Genomic DNA, 12852 nt, shown 5'->3' with positions numbered 1-12852 from the left:
TTCAATACCTTTGAAAATAAAAGCAAGGTGGGTTTTGCAAAGTATTGCACATAGTTTTCAACTGCTATTCTGCCTGACAGCCACATTCAAGTCAATTTGTTGATACAGAAATCCTTTACATTTTTTCCCAAATTTTCGACAATTGTTGTTACTGGAAATTCTCAATAAATAGTTAAACTAGTGATTTACCACCACCACTTTTACAAGTAATGGGCGCGTGGCGATTTCCTACTTTTATTCTCTGTTGCATCGTTATTATATTTCCCGAAAGGTTTATTAAGGGTAAAATACTCGCACACAATAACAATAACTATAGGTTTTTATATAAAATTTTTCAAGGAAAAATATTTGAATTTTTTTGTTCATACTACAAAATGCACGCATATGTTTGTTGTAATAAAAATTAAGCATTTATGATCTTTATTTAAACCATTTGTTTTATTTATTTTTGTTTTTTTTATTTGGAAATTGCAACGAGAATATAAATTTTAGTATAAAATTTTATTTAACTGAATGGTGAAGAAGAAAAAATTTATTTATTTTATATTTGGAAATAGTTTGGAAAATTTCCGAATTTTATGAAAATCTTATAAAATTTTCTCAAAATTGGCCATTGATTTTAGCTATAATTTAAAAATTTGAAACAATATTTAAGAGTAAAATAGCAAAAGTGGGCGTGGCACTTAATATTTAATGTTTTAAAACGAATATCTTCGAATTAGTAGTCTAACTATAAACCTAAAAGCAAGTGACCAAAAATGGGATAGTTGGCGTGAAAAACTTACAATGGTGGAAGTTATATTAACTTTAATTTATTACAATAAGGCGGTTTTAATAAACTGTATACTGATACTTTTATCCAATCTTTAGGTCCAGTTGACCGGGCGCTTCATTACTGGATCAACTATATACAAACATACTAAGGAACAGATGAATAAGCTGCGAGATCTTGGATATATATATTTAACTTTTAGAAAACGGATATTATAAAACCCTAACCGAAAATAAGCTTAGATCTTAGAAAAAAGAGGTCTATGACCTTAAGCTGGTTTCAATTAACTTGGAAGCAATCTGTTACTTCGCAAAATCTGAAATCTGACATTTAATAACATTTATATTGAACCCAGCTTCCTGGGCATGACCGAAAATGAACTTAGGCCTAAGACAAAAGAGAATGGATTTTAATTAAATAGATGTAAAAGGGTTAAAGAGATCTATGACCATATGCTGGTCTCAATCGACCGGATTGAATGTTTTTTTCTGAAAATATTAAGTCTGTCGTTTCATAAAAAGGGTATAAGTGAGCCACGAAGACTATCTAGTCAAGCGCCTAGATATGTATCGTACTGGTCTAAAATATAGGGTAAGTGATCAAAGACGGTTTTAGGGCACTTCACCTTTGTATACTGAATACGTTGGAAAACTATCGCTAACCAGATTTGTATAGAAATTCCAGTTAAAATATCATTGGAATTCGGCTCTAAACTGGGGGACAAAACTAGACTGAAACCCTAAAATCAATTTAAATCTGGTTGACGTAATAAAGGATGAATTAAAAATAAACGAGAAGATCCTATAAACACACTTGAATTAATGAAAAAGAGTGTGTACAACCAACTCTAACGGGCCTGAGTGAAGCATGTTGAGAAGATAATAAACTCTGTATCACTTTATTTGTCAAATGCAAATATCTGGGAAGTTATATTATCCCGAAATCTTTATAAATTTTTAGGAATGACGTCCAGAAACCAGAGTTTCTGAATATTGAACGTTCACTATGTTAAGTTTTTTCCATAAATATTTTCCACGTTTAAGAGCGAGATGTTTTTTGATATAGTATACATTCTCCTTCACTTTTTTTCAAAATTATCAACTTCGGAACTAGAGCTAGCTTCTTATGAACAGTTTTTCTTATCCGGTAAAATTTATTTGAAATTACAAAAAATTAAAAGAAAATATTTCTATGTTAATAAACTGATTTCAAAAATTCTCATAAATTTTCTTTTATTAAAATTGTTTTGTTATCATTACATATTTCAAACAGCTTAAAGATTTCCTATTTAAAATTCAAATATATTTTGCTATTACAATAATCTTAATATTTCTCACATTTGATAACAAAAAAAACTACCTTCCCTTATCAAAAAAACTAAAATACAAACATTTAAATACATTTCTTTGTAATAATAACTTATTTAAAATATCCTGTTTACACATTTTATCTTAATCCTTAGTAAAGTAATCCTTCAACAGCAGCCAAGTAAAATAAAAAAATACAAAAAATAAATAAACAATATGTTGCCCTAATCAAATATTCATAACTTTGTTAAAGATTATTAACAAACATTTATTAATAATAAACAAGGACTACAAATATGTTAAGAAGATACGCCCTCTGGGAGAATTTAACTCAACATTATGGGCTATATATTTTTTAAAAATGAGAAGAAAGGCAAAAAACCACCACTTTGTTGTTAAAATATTAAGCTATCAAAGTATGTATGTGGATGTTATTTTCAATTTAACATAAATAACTTTTCAATTAAATTGCGCTTTTCGTTTTCATTTAGATTCTACATACATATAATCAAAGGACCATTCAAAGGACTTTATAAAGTAAAACGCGTGTTGGGCATCATATCAGCTCAGCAGCCTAAAAACAACATTTATACAACGGATTAAGCTTATCCGTCATTGTGTAACATTAGACACGTGTTATTGTTACCAAATACCTATTATTTGCGTACTTTATTTGGTAAATGTACAACAGAGGTACTATTGCGTTTTCTTTTAATCCTTTTTTATAAATTCAATCCATCAATTTAAGCTTAAACGTTCAATTATTTCGTTTGGTAAACGTGTGTTTATCTGTCTGTCTGTTTTTACAGGTCTTGTTGGAAAACCGTTTTAAATCAATTTTTGTGAAAATAATTTTAAAACGTATTTCCTTATGTTATTTTATTGCTAGCTGTTAGTTTTTCTTCAAATTATTTATCCTTAAGGCATTTGCTGTTTCATTCTAAGTCATGCACACATACATACGTATTGAAAATTCTTGAAAGTCTGTCTTGTGCATTTTGCAGACACATCATAATATTGTTGTGGACAATATTTGGCCCCTAGTGTAAGACTTTAACACTTGGAAGCAATATAATTCTGTATATAACATTTCTTACGAAAACAATATGCTCACTAGATAACCGATAATGTCCTAAACTTTCTAATCGGACTATATCTTAAATTACATAAGCTGATGCATTTTTAACCCAAAGTATACTTTTTCATAGAGCTGAGTCGAGGTTAATCTGTCTTTAAAATTCTTCTATTGCATCTAGAAAAGGAAAAGTTTAAAAAAGATACAATTTTGGGCTTTTTTGAGACATTATAACTGCTCGAAGACAAGTTTATTCATAAAATGTTTCACATAATCTTAAAGTCCATTCTTTCGAGTTATCTTACCTAAAGCTTTATAAAACAATAAATTGACAAAAACTGCATATTTTCGTAAACCTTTTGTAGTTGCTGAGATATCATCCGTTAAAGTTGACAGACGGTCAGACATCGTTAAATCGAATCAGAAAGTGATTTTAAGTCGATTGGAACTGCATCGGGTAGATATGGATTTTTGCTCTTTATAAATAGTATTAACGAAGTGTAATACCGTATAGTACAGGTTGTAAGATATCATGAATATATCCAATTAAACCGATGAATTTTTATGCTTTGGGTGAAAATATCTCGAAAAAGAAAAATGACATGTCAGATATTATGCATTTATTTTAAAGCTAATAAAATGTAATTTCAGATAGAATACAAATTAAATTGTCTTGGAGATGTTGTAACGTCTAAGAATGGTATCTCAAATCCTAGATGTGATGAAAAAATGAGATCAGAAACATTTAAGTTATATCGACCTCTTTCCAAATGAAAGAAAACTTGACAAATCTCAACTCTTTCATCAATATCTGAGAATTTCTTTTCATAGAGTTAAAAATACTATAAAGCTAGAAAAATAAAAAAATATGTTGACAGACAATGCAGAAGTTTTTGTAGGACCTCTCAGTTTAAATTCATTATTTATTTTTAATTTAACAAAACATGCAAACAACTCTTTAATTTTATTGTTTGTCTAATAGGCCAGTAAAATTCATAACCATTAGAACATAATATTATTTCAACAACCCAAAAACATCGCAGATTTCTTACTGTATTTCTTAAACAGACAATCAACCAGGGATTTGGCATGTTCAACGTCAACTGCAATTTTGCCAGGCTAACGCAAACGAACACAGCATATCTATAGATGGTCAATGTATTCCTTTTAAGCAGTAAGTCCATAAGATTTCAAAACAGAAAAACTATGTATTTTCAAAATCGTATCCTGCACTGAAATATATATCGTGTCCTTTGAATCCATTACCCTTGGGGGTAATGATTGCATTTTCAATTACAATTACATTAAAATTACTTGTAATTTAAATTGAAGTATTTTCAATTACAAATACTTGTAATGTGTAATTGTAGTTTTAGCAATTACAATTACTTATAACTGTAATTGAAATTTTGCCAATTACAATTACATTTTATTGTAATTAAAACATTTTCAATTATAATTACTTGTAATTGAGAATTTTATTCCTTATAACATGTACATTGCAATAAGTAGTACATTTACTACAAGTAATTGTAATTAGTAAAATTACGAGTAATTGTAATTGGCAAAACTTTAATTACAATAACATGTAATTTCAATTGGTTATTGGACAATTACAAGTAATTGTAATTGGAAAATCTTCGATTACAAGGAATTTTTAATTGGTTAGTGCTCAATTAAGCATTACAAGTAATTATAATTGACAATATACGGAAACTTTTTGTAATCAACACCCCCATGTCTGCTATGAATTGACAACCATTTTTAGTTGATTTGTAACGAGAAGACTAATCAATTAATTACCTAAGATATTACGGGTAATTTAAATTGTAGTCAATTACCGTTGCAAAGTGCCTAAGTAGTCTGAACAGTTGTTAGTTATTTTCTTTAATATGTAGAATCTCTTAGTTAATTCTGTAAGTCGTAGCGATTGTAGAAGTCGAAATCATTGTCAGTCTTTTAAAACTGCAGGGCAGACAGAATACTTCAACTAAGAATAGTGAAACTCAAAATGGTTAACGGCACTAAGAGTCAAATTTTCTGTACGCTATTAAAAGTCAACTATTACAGCACACATAGAGGCCAGTAGTATTATGTTCCCAAACTTTGGCAGTCAGACACACACATGTATATACACTCAGATTCATTTAGACACTTCGCCTATGTTTATTATTACCACAACTAAAAAGAAATAACAACTTTAGGTTTGATGAGCGTTCAGAGGCACGAGGCCAAAAGAAAGTGTGTTTAAATAGGCAGCAAAAGAAATTGATTTTAAACCGAGTCTCTAAGTCTAACAGTCACTTTGATGATGTTGGTTAAAACCAGGGAAGTGAAAAAGCCAGCAACCAACCAGCCAACCATTTATTAACAATTTACAATTCATTCATACTTTAAAATAGTTTGAAGTTATCGAGAATTGTATGAATGTAGTTGCGAATGTATGTACAATCTTAGCCGTTAAAAAATTGACTTTAGGCCATTTTTTTATGTGTAGATTTTTTATGGTCTTTCTTTTAATTTCGAAAAAAATGAGCGGAAGCTTAAAGCGTGTAAATGATGGTTTAATTAAATCACTTTATTTCAGCCATGTATTTATTTTAAACTTTATTGGCTTTTATATTACAATCACTTGTGCGGGTAACTCTTTTAAAATTGCCTGCTCATCGTCATCAACAGACATCAACTTCAAGCAGAAATCATGGTCAGGCCTTTATTATCATCATCATCAACATTTTGTATATTATAATGAGCTGTCATTTATCTATTAGAATATATATATTTTTTGAATACTAAGATTCCTCTTGCTTACATTGATAATGTTGTTTTAAATGTTTTGCTATTTGTTTGGCTTTAACACGATTCCTTAAGAACTGTTTTTTTTTCAATTTCAATTGAGCTTTTATCGTTGATGGTGGTCATGATACCGTAAACAACTAACCATGGCAATGGTTGTGGTGGTATTAACGGTATCAATGAAAAAATGTCCATGATTATGAACAAGTTTATGTATAAAAAGTTCGAGTTTGCATACGCATTATTAATTATGTTCGTTTTTGATTTTTTTGGTGGGGCTTCAAATGCCTCATTACATTTTTGCGGGGAAATCTTTAAGTTTCCATTTCATTAAACGAAAGCAATTCATATAATTAGTTGTAATGGGAAGAAAAATTTACTGTGATTATTGTAGTTAAAATCTATTTGTTGTATGCCTTTTAAAAATGATAGGAATTAAAAAAAGTTTTAAATTCATTTTAAAACTCCTTAGTCTGCGTCTAAGGAGTCCTATAAATATTAATGTAGCACCCATACCAAGTTTTGGCCTAGGGCCTTTGATATTTTGCAATCCAAGCTACTATTTCAGGTTTAGTTGAATATCAATCTGTTGTAGTGACAAATGGTTGATTTTATGATCCTTTCCCTGTCCGCTATATCAAGGTTTGAACCTAATCTAGTTCGTCCGCATCCTCATTACCATGCACGTTAGAGTGATCTGGCACCCAGCTCAATCTAAAGACAAACAGTCTCAAATTGTCCTTAAAGGAATTTCTATAATCAGCAACCAGGTGCGAATGTAATCTAAAAGTGATTTATAAATTGCTCGCTTATAATAATTCGAAAGGATCCAAAAATAAGCAAATATACAATAATCTTTAAATCATCATTCTGATGTGTAAAATATAATAGTTTTTACATTTATTTTATGACCACATTTCAAGCTAAGGTGGCTCAAAATCAAAAATGAATCGAAACTGATTAGATCTTACAGGGAGGGAGAGAGAGAAGAGACTCTTTTAGAAGAGTAGCGGATAGGGTTTATAAAAGGCAAAAATTACTAAAGTATGATTTAAAAATATGTCTCCAAAACTACCATTAGTTTGACTCAAAAGTAACTCAAAATATAAGTCGGAACTGATCAGAAAGGACTTTTCTAGAAGAGTCTCTCCCGATGAAATTATTTGTGATTAGAAAATGAGAGCATAAATTGGATTGTATTTGTTATTTGTAAAAGGCATAAAAGTTGTTTATTAAAAATCACTAAAATATTATTTGGAAATGCTTTCTAAACGACCATTAGTTTGACTTAAAAGTAACTCAAAATATAAGTCGGAACTGATTAGAAAAGACTTTTCTAGAATTGTCTCTCCCGATAAAAATATTATTTATGATTAGAAAATGAGAGCATAAATGACTCAATTGTGATTAAAAATAGGATTTAATTAAGCAGTGGGGTTGTAAGTACGACAGCGGACTGACAAACATAAGACTCATGTTCTGCTACGGCAGTTTTGCCTTAAGCACAGTAAGTTTTAATCCCGATATAGTATTGACTTATTTAAGTACTTATTTGTAAGGGAGCGCGATGTTAAAACTTTCAAGATTTTGCAATAATAAATTTTAAATCAAATTAATTAAATCTAAATTATTTCTTCATTTTAAACATTAAAATCTCACATTAATCAATATACAAAGCCACCAATTAAAACTAGCACGTGTTAGATACAGTTACTTGTCTTTTAAAATAAACGCCAATGATTAATGAAGGAAAACACATCTAAGCCTCCGTTTAAAATCGAAACTAGTATAAAGTCAATTGCACAGAAAAAAAAAGAAAAATACAAATAGTTTTATAGCGAAAAAAACATGCCTCCAAAAACCCAACATGTGTTGAAATAATTTAAAACTACCATACACTCCATTAAATTAATCAAACCAAATGAAGCAGTTAATGCAACACGTTTTCCATATACATAGATGTTAATGCAAATAAACTAAAAACAGAAAAACAACAACAAAAACAAAAACAACCCTGAGTATGTTTAAGAACTTTAGCAAACAAGTTCTAAACTAAAAAGCCTTTCTCCCTTAATGTCTAAATAAGCTAAACTATAGCCGTTTACAAAACGACAGAGAAAAAACAATGACACGTGCTTAACAACAAACATACAACTAAAATAAAAAACTATAGTATACTGCAACAAAACTTTAACAAGTATGTATGTAGCATGTACTTACTTTTACATTCATTGGCATCACGTGCCGTAGCACGACCCCAGGGACGATCAAAATGAAATGGTTTACAACGTTCACAATCGCGGCCGGCGGTATTGTGTTTACATTCACAGGTCAATAAGCCATGATGATCAGTGATGCACTTAGAGCCATGACCATTACATTTACAGCGTCCACCCACCGAAAAATCCGAAACAGCATAGTGTAGACCAGATGAAGCAGCCAGAGCCGAAGAAGAACCCCCTATTATAGAGTTAGTTTGATCGAGTGAGTTAATTATTAAAGAATTGGGTTCATTGTATTTGCCCGATTTAGCATCTGATGATTTCTCACCAGGATTATCCAAAGTTATAAGAGCATTAGAGTCGGGCATTTGTAAGCGATGGAATATGACTTTAATATCGGTGGCGGTAACCCAATCTTGTAACACTGGGGAGGCATCTAAATCCTTAGCTGAAGGTCTACCTTCCAGGGTACTAAAGGCTATACGTGAACCCTGCAGGCCACCCATAATATCACTGGTATGACGATGAGAGTCAGTGCATCTAGCCTCTTGTTCATTGTGTTTATTAATGGTGGCTCGATTAGCACGTCCATATACCCTTCTGCATTGAGAGCTATAAAACTGGAATGGTTGCCAGGTTTTGCCATAATCTGAACTTTTATATATAGCTATAGAATCGGGCTTAGGAGCCTTGGGACAAAATTGCAAACTAACATAGGTTAACTCATATTTCTTGCCCAAAGAGAGTGTTAAAGTAACATTATCTGGTGGCGCATTGGGATTAGAGACGGGTGCAATAGGTTCTGAACGCCAACAGGTGACATTATTGGGATTATTTAAATCGGTTAAAGCCAGTGAAGAAAATCTCTTTTGGGGATTACTATTATCACATATATTACAAGTCATCTCCTGTGACATGCTGCCGGTTAAAGTAGAGGCGGCAGTTTCACAATATCTTTGTGGTTTATCCATGCCACAAGTACTGGAAGCTAGTACGGGGGCTCCATAGGCGGCATTTACAAAATCGGGTATACATTTGCGAGCCTTATCATCATCGTAACAGGGATCTGAGGGAGCCTGAGCAGCAAACATTTTTAAGTAAACATCGCTGGGTATGGCTTGGGCGAAAGGTAGGCATACTGCTGCCAGCCATAGTGTCAGTAATAGACATATCAATTTGGGTATCATGATGACTGTAATGATATCTTCTTTTATAATTGGTTAAATCACTTAACGGTGATTTTAAAGTTTGAATGTTAGTTTGAACTGTTTTATATGATTTGTTTATGTTTAGCAGAATTTTTCTTTTAATTTGTCATATTAATTTAAAGTTTAATTGATTTTTATCTTATTCACATTAATATTATTTGGAATTTCCTAATTTGACTTCGATTTTATTTTGATTTTTTTTCTTTACTTTTTGTTAAATTTTTTATTATCGTCACTGTTTTAAATTTCACTTTTATTTCAAATTTCGTTTGTCGTTTTTTTCATTATATATTTTTATATTTTCGTTTAATTTTCAGCACAATTCTTTTGCAATTTTCTACAAGTTTTAGATATTATTTTATACTTCCATTAAAATTCTGAGATAATTTATCTGAAAAAAATAAATAAAATAAAAATTGTTTTTAAAAATGTTTAACAAATATTTTTTTCTATTTATTTAGATTTTTTTAATTTAATTTGATTTTTTTTGCAAAATCTCTCGAATTTATTCTAAATTAACTAGATCTAAAATACGTTTGAAGCACATAACTTCTAATATCGATCTTGAATCCATTTTTTATTAAAAATATTTGTAGCACCTGAATGAAATCCTAAGGCAAGTATTAACAATTTCTTGATCAAAAAATTTTAAGAATCCTCGATCTATAGATATATTGAAACAGTCCAACAAATTGTTATTCCAAATGTCAGAGAATAATTTCCTAAGGAATTTAGCTTTATCCGAGAATGGCCTCTTACTTTCTCCATCACATCATGTTTTCAAGATATCGTGAACGGAAGTTTAAAAAAATCTAATTTGGACCATATTAGAGATACTATAACATTATTTATAATTTTTATTAGAAAATGTCTTACGTCATCGGAAACTTCAATTAACTGACTTTAACGAGGGGTTAAAGCTCTTTTATATATCTATTCTTTTTTAAGATATTTTGAACCAAAAGCCAACTTGTTCAAATTTGATAATATATTGTTTCTCAAAACTGGTCCTATGATTTGAAAAAAGAATTGGTGAAAAAATAATAAGTTATGGAGCTACTCTTAAGAAGTTTTATTAACTTCTTAAGAATTTCTAGAACTAGTTCCGAAAATGACAATTAATATGAAAGATATAACGAATGTAGACTCTAAACCATTTTATTTGTTCTGAAGGATTTCTAGAACTAGTTCCGAAAGTAACAGTTAAGATAAAAATATAACGAATGTAGACTCTAACACGTTTCAAGAGAACTATTTAGTTCTGAAGGTATCAATTTGAAACCTTAATATTTGATCTCAAAGTTACACTTCGTATCGAGTGACCTTTTGAAATCGATGTGTTCCGTTTTGGGTGAAATTTGCACCATTGGATAGTTCTGAAGGTTTTAAATTTTTAACCTAGATATTTGATCTCAAAGTCCGATTTGTACAAGTATTGAGGCAATTTCGTGTCAAGTGCCATAACTTTTAAAATATATGTCTTCGATGTTTTGGATGATTCTACACTACTGGATTGGATAAAGCCTGACACATTTTTTTAGAACTATCGGGTCAATGTTTTGGGCATACATTATGGTTTTTTAAACTAATGTAACTTTTTACTTATTGATCCCAGCAAAAGATAAATATTTCTTCGATCTTTCCATTTTTTTTTAATCTATATTAAATGTTAGATCACTTGACATGAAATAGGTTATTTAAATATATTTTAAAACTAACTATGGAATAAATCAGATTTTTGCGTGTTTTTTTGTATTTTAATTTTTTTTTATTTAAATTAATTATTTTAAAAAATTATTGAAAATATTCACAATTTTATGAGAAATTTTATTTAATTTTGCTGATCATCAAAATATAGTTGGAACAAAAGTGTATCAAACATTATTTTATTTTCATAGTTAAAACATTTTTTTCTTTATTTTATTTTGTATGATTTTAGAAAAAAATATTTCGAAAAAATTCAATATGTATTTGAAAAATATTTAGAATTTTTATAACTTTTATTTGCAATATTTTTTTGTTTTGAAAATTTAAAAAAAAACTTTGCACAAAAAGTTGATTTTTATTTTATTAAGTTTGTTGTTATTCCATATTATTTAAGAATCCTTAATTTGCATGTTGCTTCCAAGTTTCTTATTTTGTTGTGTATTTTTTTGAGGTTTAAAATTTTTAAATAAGTTTTTAATTTTTTAAATTTTATTTTTCATTTTCTAAAACTCTTTGTATATTTCTGTTAATTAAGTATAACATAATTTTTTTTTTAATTTCAGAAATTTTATATTAAATTCAATATTTTTTTCCAATATCACTTTTGTTTTTATATTCAAGATTTTTATTATTTTTTATATTTATATATTTTAAAACTTACAAAATTATCAATAATTTTCTTTAAAACGTTTTAATTATTTTGCAATTAACATTTTGCACACTCTCTCTCACTTATAAATATTTTCGTTTTTATTCACACATTTTTTTTTTCATCAATTACAAAAAGTATTTTATTTGCCGTTGAAAATTCTTATTTGAAAACACTTTTGTTTAACTAATGTTAAATGAAACGCGCGCGCAACTCGGTTGCCTTAGAAAACAGTTAAAAAGAAGTGGCGTAAACAATTATACCGCTATTCTTCGTTCGTACGTACGTAATTTCTCGAATCGTTTGCAATGCAAAAACAAAAAATTCTCCGTTTGAATCAAAATGAACGAAATAAATAAATGGTTTTTATCCGTAATTGAGAAGATAATTGCATGCGACGTATGCAAACGTCAAGTTCAGCTGCCTGTTCACAGTCAACTAAAAACACATTTTTAGCCGCTATGACAAGATGATACACGCGCAAACACGTTCGTTCAGTATAGATGTTGTGTTTTTGTTTCCTTTTTGTTGTTGTTTATATTTTTGTTTACACACCAGCAGCAGCAACAACAACAAGAACATTAACAACGAAGGCAGCATACGAACGAGATGATCTAAAGGTATGGAGCGCATAGAAAGAACATTTACGGGAAAACAAAAAAATTACACACGAACAATTCGCTTGCACAGTCAAACATACTTACATAAACTCTAGCACTTACATAGTTACAAGCACAAAACGGATGCTGTATTTACACGTTTAGCTAAGCCAACCAGTCATACAAACAGTCGACCAGCCAAGTAGCCAACCAACCAAATAAACGATATGAATTTTCCAAGCATTTGAATTATTCATACAGAGTATCATTCCCCCGGTTACAACCTTCAAACCATAAACACAACCACTCAACAAACCTCTGGTATGAAGCACACATGTTGCTTTTGAAATTTTACAAAACGCACACAAATTGCTGCAAATGGGAAAACTACCTGATGCTAAAAAAGAATAAAAACAAATAAATAAATGTAAAAACGGAAACGTGGTTTGTGTCTTCGCTAAAGAAATACTGTTATGTTGTAAATCTCTTATGCCAGCATAAATACTCTTCTTTAATT

At 29.7% G+C, this 12852-nt stretch overlaps 1 protein-coding gene across 2 annotated transcripts in view; it reads right to left on the bottom strand.

The window, feature by feature from the left end:
* Positions 1–12268, bottom strand: part of LOC111679255 (netrin-A) — a 140885-nt gene extending 128617 nt beyond the window's left edge. For both annotated transcript variants that reach the window (XM_046945984.1, XM_046945985.1), the window contains exons 1-2: positions 11749–12268; positions 8171–9771 (exon numbers count right to left, since the gene is read on the bottom strand). In XM_046945984.1, the coding sequence (XP_046801940.1) occupies positions 8171–9359 (1189 nt within the window). In that variant the 5' untranslated portion in view covers positions 9360–9771; positions 11749–12268. The remainder of the gene's footprint in view (positions 1–8170; positions 9772–11748) is intronic.
* Positions 12269–12852: the final 584 nt, after the last annotated feature.

Source organism: Lucilia cuprina, chromosome 3 (genome assembly GCF_022045245.1).
Source record: "Lucilia cuprina isolate Lc7/37 chromosome 3, ASM2204524v1, whole genome shotgun sequence".
Lineage (NCBI taxonomy): Eukaryota > Metazoa > Arthropoda > Insecta > Diptera > Calliphoridae > Lucilia > Lucilia cuprina.
The sequence above is the reverse complement of the archived record's forward strand: the minus strand, read 5'-3'. Positions and strand labels throughout refer to the sequence as shown.